This window comes from Lissotriton vulgaris, unplaced genomic scaffold (assembly GCF_964263255.1).
Source record: "Lissotriton vulgaris unplaced genomic scaffold, aLisVul1.2 SCAFFOLD_2105, whole genome shotgun sequence".
In the NCBI taxonomy this organism is placed as follows: Eukaryota; Metazoa; Chordata; class Amphibia; order Caudata; family Salamandridae; genus Lissotriton; species Lissotriton vulgaris.
In genome coordinates, this window is record NW_028253154.1 from 340,043 (window position 1) to 363,647 (window position 23,605).

Here is a 23,605-nt window from a genome sequence, read left to right on the forward strand (position 1 = left end):
CATCAATAAGGGTTGTTTGGACTGATACATAGTGATCACTAGAATAGTGAGCACTGCATATCAGGCCAACTTCTCACAACCTTACTAAACGTGGTGATGTTTCTCTGTTGAATGATGTTATGTATTGAACAAGACAATTTAATGTATTAGATGAAGTTATAAAAAGCAGATCATGTCAATTTTGTCTTTAAGACCAAAGATACGGTATCATCGTGTTAAATTTTTTAATCCACCAAATGTCCCTCTGACAGGAATTTTGAGTTATCTGTATCTAGCCTCATTTGAATGGTTTATAGAATAAGAAACCCGAGTTGAGCTATGTTGTATGTGTTTTCTAACCAATGCGCGACTAGGTTGGAGGTAGGGTTTTGATTACGTATCATGGTTTTGTGCTCAGTTATTCTCACTTTGATTTTTTGTTCAGGTTTGCCGATGTAAATTAGGCCACATGGGCACCTAATGCCATGAATTACAAAAACTAAATTACAATCTGAGTGCTGAAGCTGCACTAGTTTGCCCATCATTGGATGTGTGATAGAGTTCACTATGATTAAATTATTGCAATGTATGCAATTATAGCATTTCTTCATGCCAGTTTCAAGAGGACTATGCTGAGGTTTAGGATTGGTTAATATTTCTTTTATGTTCTTACTTCTTTTGAAGGCAAATAAAGGCTTTTCAGAGAATACATTTTTGAAATACGGGTCATGTTGTAAAAATTTCCAGTGTCGAATGATGATATTTTTTTTTATTGCATTGGATCTGGTAGAGAATTTGGATACAAAAACCATCCACTCCTGAGGATCTTTCACTTTGGTCTTCAATAGTTCACAGCGTTCAATTAAAGATTTTCTTGCCTCTGCTTTCTATAGAATGTTTGCTGGGTATCCCCTTTGTGTTAGAAAAGTTTGTGTAGAAGAAATGCTTTGTACCCTTAACATCTGTGAAAATGGTAAATTATTAATCAAATTGTCCAGATGGAAACTGTGAAATAATAGTAAGTTATTGCGATCTTTTTTTTTTCTTGTATACTGTTGTCTACAGATTCATGTTGGTCTTGGTAACCAGTACAACTAAAAAGGGTATACTGTTGATGCTGGTATTAAGTGTGAATTTGATTCTTGGGTTTTTCTAATTAAGTTCCTTGATTTTAATCTCAAATTTCTTTTGGGTATCATTCCATATTAAGAAAATATAGTAATTAAACCGACAATAAAAAAGAAAGTTGGAGCTCCAGTTAGGATCAGTAAAAATCCAATCTTGCTTAAACTTCGCCATGAAAATATTGGCATGCATCAGCTCTCCTGCAAAGCTCATTGATGTACTGCTGAGCTGAAGATAGCATTCAATGTTCCACATAAAATAACTATGGTGTAAACAAAACTGATGTATTTCAAAGATAAAGACCTTGTTGGCTTGAATGACTGGCTGTTGTAACAACGTCCATTCACAAGCTTCAATTCCTTCATGTAAAGGAATTGAAGTGTATAATGATGCTGCAACATCAATTGTGCAAAGTATCCAATGTTCGTATGCTTCATAATCTAGGTCCTCAATAAGTTGTAAAAAATGTGTAATATCCTTTATATACGATTTCCATGATTGTACATTTGCTTGCAAAAAATAATCCACATATTTGCCCAAAGGCTCAAACGGAGAATTGCACCCCAACGCTATTTGACTGTATGGAGGATCATAGAAGTTCTTATGCACTTTCGCAAGCATGTACAATCGGGGACATCTGGGATGTTGATCAGTTAAAAAGCTCTGTGTTTGATAAAATCCATTCCATTTCTTCTGCTTTCTCCAAGACCCTGTTTAATGTCTTAGTTATTTCCATCGTTAGATCCTGGTCTAATAGTAAATATACTGCTAAGTCCATAACGTGTTCTTGGGCTTTCCTTAGCTAAAAACTTTTGTCCGTGACCACCAAAGCTCCTTCTTTGTCTGCTGTTTGGAAAATTATTTGTTTGTTATTAGACAACTCTCGAATAATTCTGAATTCGTCCTTGGTTAAATTGGAACAAGTTGTTTGTTGTAGATTCAATGCTGCCACATCCTTTTTAATCAAAAAAATCAAAGTTTCTTAAAACCTTGTGTGAAACTGGTGCAGTGTAGATGCTGCAAGGTTTGAATTCCTTGTAAAGAGGTTATTCTTCTATAGGTTGTAATACATTCCTGAAGAAATGCCTGAGCCTTACATATTTCATAAATGTGAAGATCGAAACTTCCAACTCTAATTTGTTGGTGTTGTACGTAGAGGTTATGGACTGCCAGTTCTGGAGATGACCGGGTCTGGGGGCTCAGTGGACTAATGAGTCAACTGAAGGGGCCTGTGGTCGATCTCATGGTCAGCGGTTTAAATCCCGGCAGGCCCACTCAGCCTTTCATCCATCTGAGGTTGATAAAATAAGTACCACTGAGTTGGGTACCAAACATCTATTATTCAGAGCCAAGATACCTGTGGGTGGACGTGTGCTTCACAAATACACATGTTATGTTATTCTGTCATCAAGTGGACACCCTTCATCTTATAGGACTAGATTAGGAGGGCTTAGAAGTTAAGGCTATCTGTCCGAAGGAGTGGAGGGGGTGTTGGGGCACAGTCTGGAAAGCTTGCTTAGGGCAGTGGCTGGAGTATACTTGGCACGCTTGAAAGACCCTTCTGGAGCCACAAAGGGAGTGCTAAGCAGACTGGGATTGACGCGGAGCAACAGAGGCCCAAACACTTTGCCATAGCCCAAGAGTCCTTAAAGCACTCCAGCACCTGCTTTGTCCTAAAAGAGATGGGTGCCATCAAAGGGCATGTCCATGAGAGAAGCATGGACATCCCCTGAAAAAAACTACAGATGTTCTCAGTCCGGCGTGGCGTCTAAGTGCCACTGTCGCAAAAACTGCTCTGCCGAGCGAGTCAGTTGTGTACGGGACCTGGGGTGGCACTTGTGCAACTGTGTCCCACAGAGTGTGGGAGTAGCGGCCCAATAAGCATAATGTGTTCACTGACCTCAAGGCTGGTGGAAGAAAACGTTTTCTTCCCCAATCTGCCCAGCCTCTTGACTTCCTTCTCCGGGGGGTGCGGCAGGGAACGCACCACGCACCATTGGATGTTCAGGCTTCGACCACCCATTATGTTGGGGGGTTGGGTAAAAAAGTTCAGGTCTCCAGTTGTGTGGCAACAGGAAATTGTCTTGTCCCTGTGCTGGACCTGGGCCAGGTTCCAAGTAGGCCATCTGTCAGTGTTTCGTTAAAAGGGAGCAAGGGTTCGGAAGAGGGAGCTCCTGGATGTAACACTTCTGTCAAGATGTTAGTCTTGACTGCCACCAAAGGCAACTAGAGATTCAGGACCAAAGCTGCCCTCTTCACCACTACAGAACAAGATGCTCGCTCCTTCATAGCCACCCTAGGGGGAGACAGCTTATAGCATCAGGAGAGGTGTCCAGACCACTAGCATTCCAGAGTTCCTCACACCAGTCCATTTTCTGGCCTTCCAACTGGTATTCTGAAGGGTCTAGTGACCCCTCCCATTCTTCCGTGAAGCCTAGCCTTTCAGAATAGGGCTAAGGCACCAACCTAGGATGCAAGGGTCTTGTTGGTGCCGGAATCTGTATTGATAAACACCGGTCCAGCTCTGTGGATACAAATGAGGCTGGTGCCGGCAGGAGCATCGCAGTCGGGGGAGGGCGCTGTGGCAGTTATCGGATCCTTGGGCCTGTCGGAGCAGTGCCGGAGCCATCGCGCAGAACCCGATGGGGCTCACTCTGGACAAAGTGGGCCCGTAGACATGCTGGAAGGGTCAGAGCGCTCAAATATGTGGGCATGGCCTCGCAAAATCCTCTCATCTGAGCAGGTGTCACTTCAGCTCCCGGAAAAGTTGGGATGCTCGAAGACAGCCCAGGCAAAGGTTCCGGAGAACCGCGCCGCAAATGACAATGCTATTTCATCGCATCAGCCAACAGATGAGGGAAATTAGAAGTACACTTTGAATTCTTGTGTTTCTTGTGCTACTTCCCCGATGACCTGGAGTGGGAGGAGGACTGCTTGCGACTCCTGGAGTGGTTCCGTTACCTCACTCTTGATCAGGACTCGCAAGACGCGGTGTCACATATAGACTGCTCGCAGCTTCAGGGACCACTCCCTCAAAGCCTTCAGTGCCATAGCCCGGCAGTGCGAGAATGCCGTAGTGCGCTAACAGGTGCCGCCCAGTTTAAAACCTCACTTCCTTGAAGACATTTGTTCGACACACCAAGAGGAAATATTCATCAAAAAAGGATGACAATGTAAAAAAAAAGTCTGTTAAAAGCAATCTGTGCTAACTGGTGTGGAAAGAAAAGAGGTGATGTCAGTGAGCTGAGGTGGCGCCTACATAAGTGATGCAGACGTCACTTCCAGTGCGGACGATGCGGACAAAGCCACACAGAGCGGATAGACCCCACCTACCAGCACGCAGGGGTACTGCTCTTACAAAAATCTTCCGGATCCAGTCTGATGTCTGGTGAATTCAAAGGGAAGTAATCTGCGGCTTGATGCCTCCATCATATATCAGGATCATAGACTGAATGCCCTATCCTCACTGCTGCAAAGGAAAACCTTGAACTCCATTTCGGGATTGCCCCAATAAATAGAAGCCTCAGTCAAGTAATCAGATGGGTCTTCAGCTGGTTTATAGGAAACACCAAAAAAGTCCACATTTCAACTGTCATTAAGAGGTGGTATATGACTGACTGCGACAAGCCAGCCTACAGTGGCCAGTCACTGTTCTACGGGAATACAGGGACCCAAACCTCCGAAGTTGGGTTAGCGATCACTGCCATAGTTCTAAAAATCCCCTGAGTGGGGGTGGAAAGGCCTTAGAGAAGCACTGAAAACTGAAAATACTCCTTGAACATCTTGAACCACAGACGCCGCCAGTGGGACTGACTGCAGGATGGGTATGTAAAAACATCAAATCCTGCATCCAAGGGCATCATCCAGTTATCTGGGTCCAGAGCAGACAGGAGTTAGACCAAAATGAGAATTTTTAATTTGTTCTTCCGCAGGTAGATATTCAGAGGTTGAAGACCAAGGATAGCATTTGAGGCTCCTGTCTTTTTCCGGGATGAGGAATTAATGAAAGTAACAATCAGGAATTAATGAAAGTAGCAATCTGACATTTTCAGAGAATGATAACCTTTCAATGACAACACTGGAAAGCAACAGGCTCATCTCCTATAGCAGAATGAGCAGATGCTACTTGGAAATATGTTCCGGTGTGGGAGGGAAAATGATTCCAAAGCACAGTCCGCCTTCTCTAAGAGGAGACGAGCCCCATCAGAAACTATGTCCTTTAGGGACACATGTACATCACCACAGAACCCAGTGGACATCCAGGGGTAACAACCGCCTTACGTAGACAAAGCATGGTTTCCAGACCTGCGTGGATAACAAATGTGGCTGTGTCCTGCCCATCATGTATTGTCTGGGGCAAGCAGGACTTAAGATCCTCCTGTACCGCAATCAAGATATTGCTCACCATGTCCCAAAGAGCATGTGTGTAGAAGCCCAGCAGGCAAATTATGTTCACAGATTACAGCGACAAGTCTCAATCAATCACAAAAATTTGTATAGTGTGCTACTCACCCGTGAGGGTCTCAAGGCGCTGAGGGGATGGGTGGGTGGGGGGGGGGGGGGGGGGGAGGGGGGGGGGGGAGATTACGATGCTATTGCTCGAATGACCAGGTCTTGAGTTGAGATGATCCAGGGTCAGTCATAGGTGAGCGGGAGGGAGTTCCATGGCTTGGCTGCCAGGTAGGAGAAGGATCTTCCTCAGACAGTGGACTTCCAAATTCGTGGGACGGAGGCGAGGGCAAGGTTGGCGGATCGGAGATGGCGGGTGTGTGTGTAGAAAGAGGCGGCTGTTGTGGTACTTTGTGGTACTTCCGGCCCATGTCGTGGAGAGCCTTGTGTGCGTGGGTGCGGAGTCTAAACGTGATCCTCTTGTTGACGGGGAGCCAGTGCAGGTCTTCAGGTGGGCAGTGATGTGGTTGCGGCGGGGGATGTTCAGGATGAGTCGTGCTGAGGCGTTCTGAATGCGCTTGAGTCTCTCCTGGAGTTTGGCTGTGGTTCCTGCGTAGAGGGTGTTCCAGTAGTCCAGACGGCTGGTGACGAGGGCCTGGGTGACTGTCTTCCTGGTTTCTGTGGGGATCCATCGGAAGATTTTTCGGAGCATGCGCAGGGTGTTGAAGCAGGATGATGAGACTGCGTTTACTTGCTTGGTCATCGTGAGTGAGGAGTCCAGGATGAAGCCTAGGTTGCGTGCGTGGTCCGTTGGTTTGGGTGCGCTGCCCAGGGCCAGGGGCCACCAGGAGTCATCCCAGGCGGAGGGGGATGGTCCGAGGAAGAAGACTTCCGTCTTGTCTGAGTTCAGTTTCAGACGGCTGATCTTCATCCATTCTGCGACGTCTCTCATCCTTCTTGGAGGTTGGCTTTGGCGGTGTCGGGGTCGTTGGTGAGGGAGAGGATCAGCTGGGTGTCGTCGGCGTAGGAGATTATGTTGAGGTTGTGTCGGCGGGCGACGACAGCCAGAGGGCTCATGTAGACGTTGAAGAGGGTGGAGCTGAGTGAGGATCCTTGCGGGACGCCGCAGATGACTTTGGTGGCCGCGGAATGGAATGGGGGGAGGCGGACTCTCTGGGTTCTTCCAGCGAGAAATGAGATGATCCACTCCAGGGCCGCTCCTTGGATTCCTGTGTTGCTGAGGTGCTGTATCAGGGTGCGGTGGCAGACTGTCTGGCCGAAGAAACAATGAATCTGGTGGAAGAAAGCATTTTTTCGCAAAAGCATAAATTGTCTTGAATTCTCTACCTTATTGAGTGGCCGGAAAATAATTTGGATTCACTTCACTGGTTGACACCTGCACAATAAACCTCTCTGGAGTTGGGTGCTTGGTGAGAAAATCCAGATAACAGGGCGCCGATCTACGACTTCTGGCCATCACCCTATTCAAATGGGTGAAAGAATATGGTTTCAACCAAGTAGCTATTACAGAATCATTGAAGGCATCATTAAATGGAATTAGGGGCTCAGATACTGCTGGACTAGGCTGCAGGATGGCTGTCAATAAATGTGTTTTAGTCTCAATAGAGGGCAGCTGCAACTCTTGTGCCTAGGTTGCACCCAAAGAACCACTGCAAATGAGTCACTCTTTCTAGTTGGTGAACTAAGTGCGGAGTCAAGCTCCGTCTCAAAAGGGAAATCAGGTCCACTTGTCATGAAGATCCCGAAGCCAAAGTGCATTTTGTGCATGTTAAGTTAGCCTATCTGCCTTTGGCCATTGTGCCCTATGTCATTATCTTTTGCGGAACTCATGAAAGCGTCAAATCATCAAGACAACAACTTTGCTTACACAAAGCGACAACATGCTGGTTCATTACATTTAAGTCCTGGACTGAGTGGAAAGTCCCTCAATATAAGATTAAACTCAATGGTCAACTCTCATGAATTGACCACCAATTCTGAGAGGTCTTCTCTCCGGGCTATTGGTAGAGGTCATGCCATAATGCCATATGGTCATAGCATTCATTCCTATTCTTAGAGCGGGTAAAGAGGAGAGGAACTGTGCAAAGCTAATGTGAGTTTTCCAACAGAGGGAAGACGCCCTACCACCTGAAGTCTGATAATTACAGCTTCTTTGCTGTGAGCAGGAATGCAGTGCGCTGAACTCCAAGAACCTCTATAGCCAAGTTAGATACTACTCCATACTCTCGTACTGTAGCATACAAAAGTAGTATTTAGGAGGTGTGGCAGAACCTCCCGCAAGATGGCCCCCGGGCATTTGATACTCCCCTGGTTTTCACATCCATAGTGGGGAGCTAGAGGTCAACGATTACAGATGCCTTACACATAGCCATGGCATAGGACGCGGATTCTTCAATTGCTGGGTCAGGAGGCGAGAATAGGGCCGACTCAGGTGAGTTATCTAGCCTGCTAGCATCTGGCAAGTCCTTTGAACAATTGTCATAGGAACAGGGCTCAGTGCCCTGGTCAGAATAGTTAATCAGAGTCGGTGCCAAAAAGAGAATGTAAAGAAAGGTGTATGTGTGGTGGTAATTTGAGAGCAGAAACCTCAGTCCGATTCGGTTGAGGTGTACCCTTAGTGGCAATAGGGCGGCAAGGTGCAGTGTGCAATTTCGATGTTGGGTGCCCAGTTTGCTAAGGGGAACCTCTGGTTTGCAAAGACACAACAGGCTTGGGGACAAAGGCCTTCTGGGTGCGACCACCACTTCGAGGTAAGTTGGGGGTTGGTTAGGCACTATCGGTTTGGCCACCCAAGGCTGTGGGGCGTCGGGTGCAGGGGTGCCTTTAAGGGTCGGATCTTCTTACCAGCTCTTGGTCGCAGTTGGGAGGACCTTCCGGATTTAGGTTGCAGGCTTTGGCTGGAGGCAGTTCAGGGGTTGCCGGATCTCGGCTAAGGGTTTGCCCACTCGGGCTTTGGACGGCGTGTGCACAGTGATGCAGATTCGCGGTTTCCGGACAGAAGTTGCAGATGAACAAATCCAGTATTCACGGGAGACAAAGTCTTTGTGGTTGAAGGCAGGCAAGTCCTCCGGGGTTTCCAAAGTTGCTGGCTACAGGACACACCAGAATTTCGCAGGAGTAAATGTAAATGTAAATGTATAGGCATTTATATAGCGCACTACTTACCCGTGGGGTCCCAAGGCGCTTCGACCGCTGCGAAACCCTTCCTGGCTTCCCTGAGAGATGGTCCCTTAATGGGTATCTCCAGGGTGAGACCAGGCATCCCCGGCGGTCTGGTGGGGCCGTTAGTGAAGATGAGGCAAGCTAATGCCCAGAGTTGCCGAGTGTGATCGCTGATCAGAGTGGGCACCGAGGCGAGAGAATTATCAAGTCCGCTGACCCTGGTCCAGAAACCTGCCGCGCCGGGAATCGAACCCTGGTCCCGGGCCGTCCTCTGCTCTCGGGTCTGCCGCCTCTAACCAGTGAGCCACACTACTTCACTAGTAGGTTTGAGGTGGAGACAGGCCGGTAGGGGGGAGTCTTCCTCTGGCTAGCTATGGCACGTCTGCTTAGTCCTTTTCTTGTGGGAGATTCTTGTCTGAGGGAGCAAGGTTCAGGGGTGCCCCTAAATACTATTTTCAGGGGCATTACAGGTAGGTAAAAGGTTGGGACCCATGGGTCCCTTCCCTGGGGAGGGTTCACCCCCTATTATGCCACCCTCCAGTGGGAGGGGGGCAGGAGCCTGTCCCTGGTTGGCTGAGTGCACCCATCTGCAAGATGGCGGGGACAGAGTTGTGCTTCACCTCGCCACCCCCACCTGAGGGGTGGAGTTGGCAGAGGTGGGCACACCTCTTACTCACATGTTTTTCCTGCCGGTTCTCCTGCCCAAAGTGGAAGTCAGAACCAGTGGGGACCAGTTGCTGAAAGCAGAAAGTGGTCTGGGGAAGCTCACAAAGGCGGCATGACTTTGAAGCTTCCCCTTCGTGAACCCTGCCCATAGTGGAGGAGGCTTGGTACCCGGTCCCGGGATGTCCATTGTTTCAAGCCCCAGAGAGCAGTAGGCTCTCAACCCAGGGGCCCAGATACATGTCTGGCGGTGGCAGCTGAAAGCAGCCACTCAGCCTGGACATTAGTGTTAGGTTAGTTTTCAGGGGGCATCTCTAAGATAGCCTCTGAGTGCAATTGTCATTAAATCCCACACAGGCATCAGTGTGGGTTTAATGTGCTGAGAAGTTGGATACCAAACTTCCCAGCTATCAGTGCAGCCATTATGGTGCAGTGGAGTTCATAATGACAAATTCCCAGCACCATATACACCTAATGGCATCACTGCACTTACACGGTCTAAAAATGGACTTAGACACTGTAGGAGTACAGGGCTCATGCACCAGCTAGAGCAGAGCCGATCTATGCCAGGGCAGTGGGTTGTAGGCATGGCACACAGGGATGTGTGCCATGTCGACTCTTCACTCTGTTCTGCACAAAGACACGCAGCCTGCAAAGGCAGGGTGTGTGTGTGTGTGTGTCAAGGTACAGGGCCTCCAAGGGTGGCACAATAAGTGCTGCAGCGCTTAGAGGTCTTTCCTGGTTACAGTGCCTTGGGTACCTGTGGTACCATTCACCAAGGGCTGACCTGTAGCCAGAGAAGCCAATTTGGTTTAGATTTCAATGTAGTATTAGGGAAAGAACATAGGCCCAGTGTACTTGATTAGCAGGAACCCAGGGCACAGTCAAAGAACATCAGCAATTCAGCAAAAAGTGTGGGCAACCATGCAGAAAGAGGGCCCTTTCTCACACGGTTTACTTACCTTTAGTAAATATATTAATGGTGGATAATCTACCTGTGTATACCTCACCTTATGAATGTTCCACAGGCACCAGACTAAATCTGTAAATGCTGAAATAGCACTTAAGGGCTGGTAGGTGGCGCAACGGCTCCAGCTAGTCTGTGAAGCCTCCCAGGATGTGACCTCACAAATAATAAACTTTGAAAAAGACAAGGGTGCCTGGTCATGGGGTTTAAGTGCTGTTTTTTAATCATCAGCAATCAAAGCTTCAAATTAATTAGAAAGCTCCTGTGTATTTTCACATGTTTACCTTATTTTGAAACATTTTTTAGAAGTACGAGGTTAGAACACAACCTTAACAAAAATTATACACATTTGGTGAAAACATTATAAACATATTGTGCAAAATGTTAAATACAAATGAAGTAAATGCACATTTTTTATACAAAATAAGAACATCAAATTACTGAGGTACACCAGAAACAGTTGTATCAGTCCTGTCTGCCTATTTCTTTAGCTGTTTGGGACTGAAGTTCACCATAGGCTTTTTTTAATTAAATTATGTCCAACAGCCTGGGACTGGTATTTTGTGCCTTTGGTGAAAAAAAGGTATGAATCCTTTGGAAAAGCCGACGAGTTTCCAAACCCGGTCCTAAGTTTTCGGGTTTTTCCTCAGGGCAACCTGGGTACCTTTTTGTTCCAGCGCTGCGATGTCTTCTGTGTTCGGGGAAAGAACTTTTCTAACTTGGGAAATAGCTTGTGCTGCAGCCCGATTCTGCTGAGCCGTGTTTCCTGAACTTTACACCGTTTGAGGCGGCACTCTTCTTACTGCCGGTGCATCTCCGTTAATGATTTGGCAACCGCGGGAACTGTGTCCTGCTTATTACTCTTAGTTGTATTCTGCCGCGCCTACAACTAAGAGTAATAAGCAGGACACAGTTCCCACGGTTGCCAAATCATTAACGGAGATGCACCGGCAGTAAGAAGAGTGCCGCCTCAAACGGTGTAAAGTTCAGGAAACACGGCTCAGCAGAATCGGGCTGCAGCACAAGCTATTTCCCAAGTTAGAAAAGTTCTTTCCCCGAACACAGAAGACATCGCAGCGCTGGAACAAAAAGGTACCCAGGTTGCCCTGAGGAAAAACCCGAAAACTTAGGACCGGGTTTGGAAACGAGTCGGCTTTTCCAAAGGATTCATACCTTTTTTTAAAAAAAGGCACAAAATACCAGTCCCAGGCTGTTGGACATAATTTAATTTAAAAAAGCCTATGGTGAACTTCAGTCCCAAACAGCTAAAGAAATAGGCAGACAGGACTGATACAACTGTTTCTGGTGTACCTCACTAATTTGATGTTCTTATTTTCTATAAAAAATTTGCATTTAATTCATTTATATTTAACATTTTGCACAATATGTTTATAATGTTTTCACCAAATGTGTATAATTTTTGTTAAGGTTGTGTTCAAACCTATTACTTCTAAAAAATGTTTCTAAATAAGGTAACCATGTGAAAATACACAGGAGCTTTCTAATTAATTTGAAGCTTTAGGATTGCTGATAATTAAAAAACAGCACTTAAACTCGAGACCAGGCACCCTTGTCTTTTTCAAAGTTTATAGTGTCCAGCCTGGCCACTTAGGACAAAACCCCTGTATTGATATAATAAATAATAAGGCACCAACCAAGAGCTTAAACATCAGTACTAATAAACATTTAAGTTTATGCCACAGCATGGTAAGGGAGGGGGAGTTTAGAGAAATTTGCAGGTAGCGTATCCAACAGAAATATTTTCATTGAATGTATGTAAGGGGAACCCAAGAAGCACCCATCCCTGCAAGCCCAGGACTGAGACAATATCTGGCAAGCAACCGATTACAATCCTTCATTACATGCTCTGTAGTCTGATAAACAGCAAAGAGAAAATGCATCATTAAGGTGTGCAAGGAAATAGGTCACATAAAAGGTGTAAAGAAACATCACCAAATCATTATGGTCAAGGATTACAAGAAGTAGACCACAACAGGTAGCTATGCACGAAAAAACAAATCCTCTTTGGATCCCTCCATGACACCCTATAAAATGCAAATGCTACTTACCAGTATGCATCTGTTCTTGGCATGTAGGGCTGCTGACATTCATATCTGTGCATAGATCGCCGCCTAGTGTTGGGTCCGGATGATTGCACATTGTTGTCCTGGAAGAGTCTTCGAAGTATCACGAGATAGGTGGCTCCTCCCCTGGACTACAGTGCGCATGGGCATCGCCTCCATCCCCAGATTGTTTTTAGCCATTGGCAGAGATGGAGTGAAGTATGTGAGTGATGCCCATGCTATGAGTATATATATATATATATATATATATATATATATATATATATATATATATATATATATATATATATATATATATATATATATATATATCCGTTCCAACTCCTACTCTCGGCAAAAGTGCAGAGTCCTCGACGTAGGTACAGACCACAAACACTGCGATAAGTTTTAGTTCAAGGGTGGTTTATTGCTCTTCTGTCCCCAGCATGACGCGTTTCGGCTGCAACACGGCAGCCTTGATCACATGACTTTAAAGAACCAATAAGTGTGCTTATATACTGTGAATGCTCCCAATCAGACTTAAATGCAACATAAACATAGAAAAAATACTTTGTAAACGGAGCAGTTATTTACAATCCCATCGACAATGTACAATGGTCCAAGTGCAAAAGGCAAGTTCATTACATGATAAAATATCTATCAATGTAAACACATCATAAGGCAAATTAATATATTTACAAACTATTTACAAATAAATATATCATTTTATACTGATGCCTATGGAAATAAAGTGCATTGCCCATCATGTTCATGATTTACTCCAATTCATGTATTTAAGTATTACAGAGTTGCAAAAAGTCTCACATATAGGGAACGTGCAATATATGCTATTGTAAAGTGCATTTTTAGTGATAATGTGCAAAATTGTGCTTGTTAAAACCGAGTGCTATACTCTAATATTTTAAGGGAGTGCATTGGTGGTGGCACGCTAATTTAATCTCTATTAATGAAGAGTTGCATGCTACCCACTAACAGAAGTAAATGTGTGTAATAGTTACAGTGACGTCAAAAAACCTTTTATAGACAACGTATGTAGTAAGGCACAACGGAAACATCATGGCATAGTGCACAAATATCTGACAAGAAAAGCTACACCATGGGGTACACCCTGGGTCCCAACAGGTATCTTAAGTTAATATTATGGCATAGTGCCTTTTTCATTTGTTCAATGGGCAGCTTAATCCCAACGGATACTCGTTCATAATTGAAGTAACAGGGTGGCTGATAAACCTTACTATACTGTTACCTCTAGAGGAAACAATAAAGATCCTCCCCTGTATTCAAACCGTTTGGGATTCTGGTATCGAGTAATATGATGTATTTACTCTCAAGTTGCCTTAACACTTTCTCCCTGTTTCCCCCTCTGATATTTTTCGGCACCGCATCAATGATGAAATATCTCAATTCATTTAAGTTCTTATTGTGGACCAATTCAAAATGCCGGGCTACCGGATAGTTGCCATCTGAATTGACCACAGCCCGTAGGTGTTGTAGAATGCGGTTAAAAGTCTGCAGTTTGGTGCTCCCAACGTACCTGAGTCCACAGGTACACTGGAGCACATATACTGCAAAGTCCGTGCGGCAGGTAAAATGATCCCTGATCTTAATGGGAGTGGGGTCAAAAGCAGAGCAATACTCACTGGTGTTTACACCAAATTTGCAGGCCCTGCAAGATATACATTTAAAAAAACCGCATTTGTTGGAGATACGATAAGGTTTAATTACTACCTCCGGACTGGATTTAACCAACATATCCCTCATGGAGGGAGCTCTTCTAAACACCACCCCTGGTTCAGCTGGTATGAGGGGGGCCAGAGTGATATCAGTCTTCAAAAGGGGCCAATGCTTCTTCAGTATTCCTCTCACTTTTTTGTGATCATCATTAAAGGTAGTTATGAGGCTGATGTTGTTAGTCTGGGTCTCAACCTCACTCTCAACTGGACTAGGGGTAACAACCCCAGTAATGGATGCTAGATAGTTATCCCTGTCCAGATGGTTGGCTCTATCTTTCGCATCTAATAAGAGAGCCACATCATATCCTCGGGCACAGAATCTTTCCAGTGCCTCACCCTGGCATCTTTCCAAATCTGATGGGGTGCTACAGATTCTCCTCATCCTAAGAAACTCCCCATAAGGGATGCTTCTGATCAAATGGTTAGGATGGGAGCTACTCGCGTGCAGTATGGCGTTGCCCGCTGTAGCTTTTCTATGCAAGCGAGTGTATATATATATATATATATATATATATATATATATATATATATATATATATATATATATATATATATATATATATATATATGAATACTGCAGCTGCTACAGGCGCCGGGGAGGAGGGTGGGCGATATGAATGTCAGCAGCCCTACATGCCAAGAACAGATGCATACTGGTAAGTAGCATTTGCAGTTCGAGGCATGTGGGCTGCTGAATTCATATCTGTGCATAGAATACATAGCAGTCCCCCCATTATTGGCGGCCGCCAGTGCCAGCTGCAGCAGTCTGAAAAAGTGTTTTGAGAACAGCCTGACCAACAGCTGCCTGCTGTTTGGAGTGCATGTCTACACAGTAATGTTTAGTGAAAGTATGTGTGGTAGACCATGTGGCTGCTATACAAATATCTTCTAAGGGAATGTTACCTAGGAAAGCCATAGAGGCCCCCAACTTTCTGGTGGAGTGGGCTCTTGGTGGAATTGTGAGAGTGCGTTTAGCCTTAGCGTAACAGATCTGAATGCATTTCACGATCCACCTAGCGATCCCAGCTTTGGAGATAGCGTTTCCCTTGTGGTGTGAGGCAAATGCAACGAAAAGTTGCTTGGTCTTACGAAAATCTTTTGTCCTGTCAATGTAGTACATTAAGGCTCTTTTAACATCAAGGGTGTGGAGCATCCGCTCCGCCAGCGACTCTGGGTTTTGAAAAAACACTGGCAACTCAATTGTCTGATTCATGTGGAATTGAGATACAACCTTGGGTACGAATTTAGGGTTAGTGCGGAGTACCACCCTGTTAGCGTGTACTTGGAAGAAAGGTTCTTGGATGGTGAGCGCCTGCAACTCACTAACCCCCTCCGTAGTGATGTAATTGCTACTAAGAAAGCAACCTTCCAAGTCAGAAACTGAAGCTCACAAGAGTGCAGTGGCTCAGAGGGAGGACCCATCAGCCTTGTAAGAACCACATTGAGGTTCCATTCCGCAGCTGGTGGTGTCCGTGGTGGAATGACCCTTTTGAGTCCTTCCAGAAAAGCCTTAATAGCAGGGACTTTAAAAAGTGACAGGTGTTGCCTATTCTGGAGGTATGCTGCCATCGCAGACAAGTGAATGCGGATGGAAGAATACGCTAAATTGCATTGGTACAGGTGGAACAGGTAACAAATGATGTTCTGAATGGAAGCATCTAGCGGGTCAATATCGTGGTTTACACAGTAAATGACAAACCGCTTCCATTTAGCCGCATAACAAGCTCTAGTAGTGGGCTTCCTTGCCTCCCGAATGATGTCCATGCAATCGGGGGGAAGATTGAGGTAGCCAAACTCTAGGACTTCAGGAGCCAGATCGCCAGGTTGAGCTGTTGCGGGTCTGGGTGCTGAATGTCGCCATGGCTCTGCGTCAGAAGGCTGGGAGTGAGATGAAGCCTTTGATGCGGTACCACGGAGAGTTCCAGAAACGTGGTGTACCATGGTTGGCTAGCCCACGTTGGAGCAACCAGGATGAGAGTCATCGAGTGCTGCCTGAGTTTGCGTGCCACCAGCGGTATCAGAGGTGCTGGGGGAAAAGCTTACGCAAATCTGCCTGACCAGTTCATCCACATCGCATTGCCCTGCGATTGCGGGTGTGGGAACCTGGCGGCGAAGCTTTGGCATTTTGCGTTCTCTTTTGTGGCGAACAGGTCTATCTCTGGATGACCCCACTTTTGGAAGTACGGTTGGAGTACTGATGGATGTATCTCCCACTCGTGCATTTGGTGGCTGTGCCTGCTGAGCAGGTCCGCCATCTGGTTGTCCTTGCCCGGGAGATGCTCCGCCATGAGGAAGATGTTCCTCTGAATGGCCCACTTCCACATGCTCTGAGCCAGATGAGACAGCTGCGGAGAGTGTGTGCCCCCCTGTTTCTGAATGTAGTACATGGCCGTCATGTTGTCCGTCCGGATCAACACGACCTTGTTGCACAGATGTACTTTGAATGCCTTCAAGGCCATGAAGATTGCCATCAGTTCCAAAACGTTGATGTGCATCTTCCTTTGATGTAGTGTCCATAGTCCCTGCACTGTGTAGTGGAGTACATGCGCTCCCCATCTCTGGAGAGAAGCGTCCGTTGTCAGGATAATCTGTGGCACAGGCTCCTGGAACAGTCGGCCCTTGCAAAGGTTTTGTGGATTCCACCAATGCAGAGAGTTGTACGCCCGACCGCTCACCAACACTAGGTCTGTCAGTTGCCCATGAGCCTGAGTCCACTGACGTGCTAGGCACTCCTGAAGCGGACGCATATGTAGTCTCGCGTGCGGGACGATGGAGATGCAGGAGGCCATCATGCCTATCAACTGCATGAACACCTTCGCTGGAAGCGAGTGCGGAGGTCTGAATCGTTGGATCAGCGTTTGGATACTGGCGATTCTCACTGAATTTGGCTGCGCAGTGGCTGCCAGAGAGTCTATTGTCGCGCCCAGATACTGCCGTATATGGGCGGGTTGGAGATGGGATTTTGGATAGTTCAGCGAGAATCCCAGATCGTGCAGGAGATGAATGGTGCGGGACACGTGGTCGGCGCACTGCTGTTCTGACTTTGCCTGAATGAGCCAGTCGTCCAGATAGGGATAGACGTGGACGTTCTGTCGTCGTAGATGTGCCGCCACAGTCGCCAGGCACTTTGTAAAGACTCTTGGCGCTGTGGTGACCCCGAAAGGCAGAACCCTGAACTGGTAGTGCTGGTCTTGAATCGTGAATCTGAGATACAACCCGTGGGAAGGATGCAGGGGGATATGAAAGTATGCATCCTTCAGATCCAGCGTAGCCAGGAAGTCCCCCTGTCGAAGCAGGGGGAGGACCTGCTGCAACGTGAGCATATGGAAGTGCTCCGATAGAATGTACCAGTTGAGGGGCCTGAGGTCCAGGATGGGCCTGAGGGATCCGTCCTTTTTGGGGATTAGAAAGTACAGAGAGTAAACTCCTGTTCCCCTTTCTTGCAGTGGGACGAGCTCTATTGCCCCTTTTTGCAGCATGACTTGAACTTCCTGCTGCAACAAGTGCAAGTGCTCGCCGGACATAGGACGGTTTCTTGGAGGTATGTTCGGTGGAGTGGAAGTAAGTTCCAGACAGTAACCGTACTGGATAAGAGACTTGACCCACCTGTCCGTGGTGATGGATTTCCACGCGGGCAGGAACTGCTGGAGTCTCCCCCCGACCGGTGTTGTGTGGTCGGGGGGCAGTGACAAGGCGTCACTGTTTGTTGGCGGTGGAGGACCTGGAGCTGTTGTTTCCACGTCCCCTGCCTTTGACGTTGTTGCCCCTGTAACCACCTCTACCCTTGTTGGTGTATGAGGTCTGGGTGTTGCTCTTGTAGTACTGTGTGGATTGTGATGCCTGACCCCTTGAGGTGCCTCTGTTATTGGAGCGGCGAAAGGAACCACCCCGAAACTGCTGAGACTGGAGGGCCCCCATAGACTTCGCAGTGTCCGTGTCTTTCTTCATTTTTTCAAGTGTCGCATCCACCTCGGGGCCAAACAGGTGGTCAGGATTAACTGTTTGGTTCAAGATGGTTGTCTGTATATCTGGTTTGAAGCCTGATATTCTAAGCCATGCATGTCTCCTCAGCAACACGCTAGTGTTGATTGCCCTGGAGGCGGTATCAGCCACGTCCAGCGCACAGTTGATGGAAGCGTTGGTGATCAGCTTCCCCTCCTGAATCAACATTTCACCTGCCTCCTTGTACTGATCAGGTAAGTGCTGCAGAAGTGTTTCTAGGGTGTCGTAATGCGCCCTATCGTAGCGTGCAAGTAGGGCCTGCGTGTTTGAAATGCGCCAAATATTAGCTGCCTGCGCAGCAATTCTTTTCCCTGAGGCTTCAAATATTCTTGACTCTTTGTCTGGGGGAGGAGCGTCACCCGTGGTCTGCGAGTTCGCCCGCTTACGTGCGTTGGATACAACCAAAGAATCCAGTGGCAAGTGTCCCTTGATGTACGTTGGATCCGAGGGCGCTGCCTTGTATTTTTTATCAATACGAGGATTGATGACTCGCTCCCGAGTGGGCTCCTTGAAAACCTCTGGCGCATGCTTCAGCACTCCCTTGAGCATAGGCAATGTCTTGACTGACTTTTCAGCCACTGAGAAAGTGTCAAACAGAAAATCGACATCCACAGGATCTGAATGTAGGTCGACATCATGATTAGCTGCAGCTCTCTCAATCAGCGCGTTGAAGGCTGCAGAGTCCTCCGTTGAGGAAGTCTTTGCTGCAAAAAGCTGCGGTTCATGACCCGACTGAGGGTCCTCAGGGTCGCCTCCGGCAGACCAAAGTTCATGTACCTCCTCTGGATCCGAGTATGCTGGATAATTGTACTCGTCCTCTTCATCTCCGTCACCTTCCCCAGCGTTTGAATGCGTTGGTGAAAGTTCCAAATTATGTGGAGATGCAGGCTCTATAGGGGCAGAAGTAAGCCGCAGAGTCCTTTTTGTTTTTGAGTGGAATACGATAATGCTCCAACACCGGCTCCGTGGTGATCTTCCGTTTGGGGAGAGAGAGCTTCCTGGTGTTGGCGTCGATGATAACCTCTCGACGCTCCTCATCTGCGAGTGGCTGGAGCCGAGGCTTCGGCACCACCAAGGACGCCTTGGGCGTTGACACCACCTTCAAAGGCACCCTGGCCCCATGCCTCGGAGCGAAAGCCTTCGGCGTCGTCTTCGGCGGCAGCGTGTAGCGGATAGGTGTCTGCGCCTTTGCCGGCTTCGGTGTAGGCTTCGGCACCACATCCTTCGGTTCGGGAGCCACAGCGTCTTTCCGAATCCTCTGCAGGGTCTCGACAACCTTTTTTGTTAAGGCCGGGGAGGGCTGGACCGGCTCGAGCGATTTCCCCGAGTCCGGAGTCGGGTCGGCGAAAGGCACGGTCTTCGGAGCCGACATCACCATCCTTGGCCTTGACGGCCGGAGTCGGCGCAGCCCGAGCTTCGGCGTCGTCCTGACGCTTCTTCGGAGCCTTTTTCGGGTCATCGACCTCGACCACCTTCGGCGCCGACGCGGCCGCGTCGGTCGTCTTCGCCTTCGACACCGGGGTCTTCGGGTCGGCCATCTTGGCGTGGCTCTTGCTGTCGGCCATTTTGAATTTTTTAGACTTCGAGGCCTCTGGAGCCTTCTGTCCCACCAGAGCGACTTTCACTTTCGGTTTCGAAACCGTTGGTGTGGACCCCGATGGCTTCACTTTCGTTTTCTTTAACGGGAGTGGCACATCAGAAATGTCCGTGGCCGGGCCCGTAGTAGAGGCCGTGGGACGATTAACGAGGTCTTGGGTAAGGCCCGAAGGCGATCCCTCGACCTGGGCCGTATAATGGGGGTTGACCCCTGAGTCAGTTTGAGGATGCTCCTCCTCTGAGCTATCCTCCACGGTGGCAATGGCCCCATCGTCGTCCCCTACCTCACCGACGACTTCATCAAACTCCTCGTCTCCCGAGTCGTAGTTTTCTTCCTCCGACGCCGGGCTAGAGTCCGAAACTTGAAAGACATTGTCGTCTCCAACGTCTTCTTCGAAGATGTTGTCTGGCGGGGGCGCTGATAACTGGGCCTGGAGTCTAGCGGCCCGACGAAGCTTGAGAGTCTTCTTACACCGGAACTTTGAGCAGGCCATACACCTGGCCTCATCATGGTCCGGCGACAGACATTTGTTGCACACTAGGTGCATGTCGAGGTGTGAATACTTTGAGGTGCACACCGGGCACCTCTTAAACGGAGTTCGTTCCATGTCTGGAGCGTCGTGTAGGCCCGTCCGCGCCGACGGCACGCGGAAGGGCAGCAAGAGTTCGGAGGTGAAGAACAGTCAAACCCGAACGAAAAACGATACCGACGCCAAGCCTAAAGACCTTTTGGTCTCAAGTTAGGAAAGTTAAACAACTATCGATTCCGACAGAGGGAACCGAAACACATCCGAACCCAATGGCGGAAAAAAACAATCTGGGGATGGAGGCGATGCCCATGCGCACTGTAGTCCAGGGGAGGAGCCACCTATCTCGTGATACTTCGAAGACTCTTCCAGGACAACAATGTGCAATCATCCGGACCCAACACTAGGCGGCGATCTATGCACAGATATGAATTCAGCAGCCCACATGCCTCGAACATACACAAGCCCTGAATACTATTGACAGTCCAGTTTGGAAACGTAGAAGAAACAGATTGCAAATTACCTATGCAAGTAGAGGTTACACCTCTAGACTTTCAGGTGTAAGCCGCTGTGTGTAAACTTTGGGACCATATGTGTATGTCTGTGGTGTCTAGAAATGGGGTGGCTAAGTCGGGTCAGAAAGGGCTTAGGCCAAGTAATCAGTAAACGGTCAACTAGTGCATCGCTGAAAGGTAAAAGAGGCTCAGAGGTAAAAGGTCCAGGCTGGAGGATTTCCATAACCAAATTGCTTTTTGTCTCCTCAGACAGCTGAGGAAGTTCCAACACTTATGGCCATATGATGTATAAAGAGCTGAAAGACTAGGTGCCAAGGGTTCTGGCATCCTGAAAATATATGTACAGACCAGCATCAGTGAAATTTGGAGGAAGTAAATGGCCTGTCTCCTTATCATGAAAGTTCTCAACACTTGAGACTATATGAGACATCTTAACTGCATCGTAATTGGAGCCCAAAAGAGTTTAGAGGAAGGCATAGCAGACAACCTCCAAGCAGGTATGGCCCACCAGCTGAACTGACTGGGAATTCCCAGGGTTCTGTGGAGTCAGAAGGTGAGTCAGAGGGAGCTGAAGCCACAAGTATTTGCAGCATGGTCTCTTTTAAGGCTAACTGCAATAGATTTAATAATGGCACAATGAACTCTGGTACATCAGTTCAAGTGTCAGAAGAGAAATCAAAGAAGAAGACTAAGTTAACACCAGGTCCTGTGGATAAAGACTGACCAATGGCTTGAAGTAAAGTCTAGAATTTGAGAAATCACATGTGTTTTTGTGCTTCTTTAAAGCCTTATCTTTTCACATCAATTTAGCTGATGAAGGCAACCTTGAATGGGAGCAGCCTTGATTCTTATGTTCAGGTAATGTAAAGTTTGGCTTTGTGCTTGCGGATTGCCTTCTTGTGCATCAAGGAGTATTGGTTTGAGATGTATGGGGGTCAAACAGGGCTTCAAATCCTGCAATAGACGTGTATCCAGGACCTTGCTTCAGACATGCTCAGCCTGTAGTGTTCAGAACAATATCCCAGCTACACTGCAATGCTTTTCTTAATTTTGGAGGAAGAAATTTAGCAATGACTGAAACCAGTTGGTGCAGAACACTGCATCTGTGCTGAAGGGCATGGATAAAAATAAACTGACATTAATAAGCACACAGGAATTATGCCTTTATGTGGCTCATTGCTTTCTAATTTGGGATGGAACCGAGGAGTCGATGGCAACATCTACCAGTCCACTGTACACTGTAGTGGCTTCATGTTTTATCAAGATCCAGTCTGGCACCTCAAAGTATGGATCAGAAGCCAAAGTTTAAAACTAAATGGGAATGAAGGAGAATGACAAAATTTCACAATACAAAAAAAACCTAGCAATAATACACAGCCAACCTCATCAAGAACAACAAACCGCATCCTGATTTCCATCAACACCTTCGCAACATTTCAGAGTACTAACCAGAGCCCAAAGCTAGAGTGGAAGGGGTATGAGGCAGTTTCAAGCAGGGGAGTTTCAAGCAGGGGGACATCTTACCTTCGCCGATCTCGTAGGTCTGTGCTGGACGTTATGCTGTTGGAGGTGGTGGTAGTAGTGGTGCACGTGGAGGAAGAGGTTGTGCTGGAAATAGTGGTAGTCGTGGAGGAGAAGAAAGTGCTGGAGGTGGGGACTGTGTACATTTGCGTGCTCGGAACCGGTTCAAACCTCATCTGCAGCCCACCTTCACCGTGCCTGGTAGAGTGACAAGTGATCCAATTGTGTTAGCAAGAGATCCGCAAAGGAAGCCTAATCTGTAGGAGCCCTTTTCTGTAGATGACTGATCCTGTGTTGGCACAAGCAAGCTACCCGACATGAAAGGGTGGAGCGAAGCACTTTTCCCCTAACTAAGCAGTTTGTGTCAATTCATTAGCTACTAATAAATACCACGTCACACTTGCTTAAAGCAATTCTAAAGATTTTTCATGACCAGACAAACTCTTCTGAGGTCAATAAAAGTCAGCTCATTAGCACCAAATCCAAAGTTTGTAAGCTTTGATTGTACTTTCCATTTTAATCCAATTCAGTACTTGTCCCATGTTCATCAAAGGCCAAACATGATTCACTATGCAATGGTGAGTAATGACTGACCAGTTAAAAAGGGTCTATGCACAGTCAACTACTCCCATCCGTCATCCAACCAGTGATGCATTTACGAATAGTACATGTACACTTACTCTCTCCTGCCATCTCTGGTAGAGTCAATTTCCGGGACAGTGAAGATTCTTCTGTTTGGAGTTGGTTGAACTCTGGCCAGACGTGGCTCCTTACTCTGCAAGAGACAAATTTTGTGAGCAACAAGCATGACTGCAGCTGAAAGCATGCACTCTCAGGCACAGAGAGGAATGGTGGTGAATAAAAGGCAAATACTTCCTACATTAATAGGCAACTAGAGTAAATGACCAACGATAAGGCAGGGGAAAAAAACGAAAGCAGATAGACTGAAGAGACATGACCTAGCAGCAATAGCTTTAAACATTGGAAATTGGGAACACAGCTTGGAATCCAGAACTTAGGGCAGTATGCAACTCTGGAGCATATCACTTAATGTGAAATGGAATGTGCACATTTTATATGTGTAATCAAATCTTGATGTAGAAAATGTCGATTTCTGACGTAATATACAATTTCAGTTAATTCTGACGCAAGTTAATATAATAAGCCAATGATGAAGCATGCTAACTAGGTTGGTGGGTAAGTGTGTGTCTTAATTTTTACAAACATTATGTTCACAATTCCATATCATACTCGCACAGAGTGCATTAGGGTACTCATTTATCTAGGTAATTCCTTTGGCAGTAACTATGTGTCCAGTTTG

General features: G+C 47.0%; 1 protein-coding gene across 1 annotated transcript in view; it reads right to left on the bottom strand.

Moving 5' to 3' along the window:
• Positions 1-23,116, bottom strand: part of LOC147661146 (uncharacterized) — a 320,930-nt gene extending 297,814 nt beyond the window's left edge. The window contains exons 1-2 of the mRNA XM_086951282.1: positions 22,965-23,116; positions 22,288-22,482 (exon numbers count right to left, since the gene is read on the bottom strand). Coding sequence (XP_086807408.1) covers positions 22,288-22,482; positions 22,965-23,110 — 341 coding nt within the window. The 5' untranslated portion in view covers positions 23,111-23,116. The remainder of the gene's footprint in view (positions 1-22,287; positions 22,483-22,964) is intronic.
• Between the last annotated feature and the right edge of the window lie 489 nt (positions 23,117-23,605).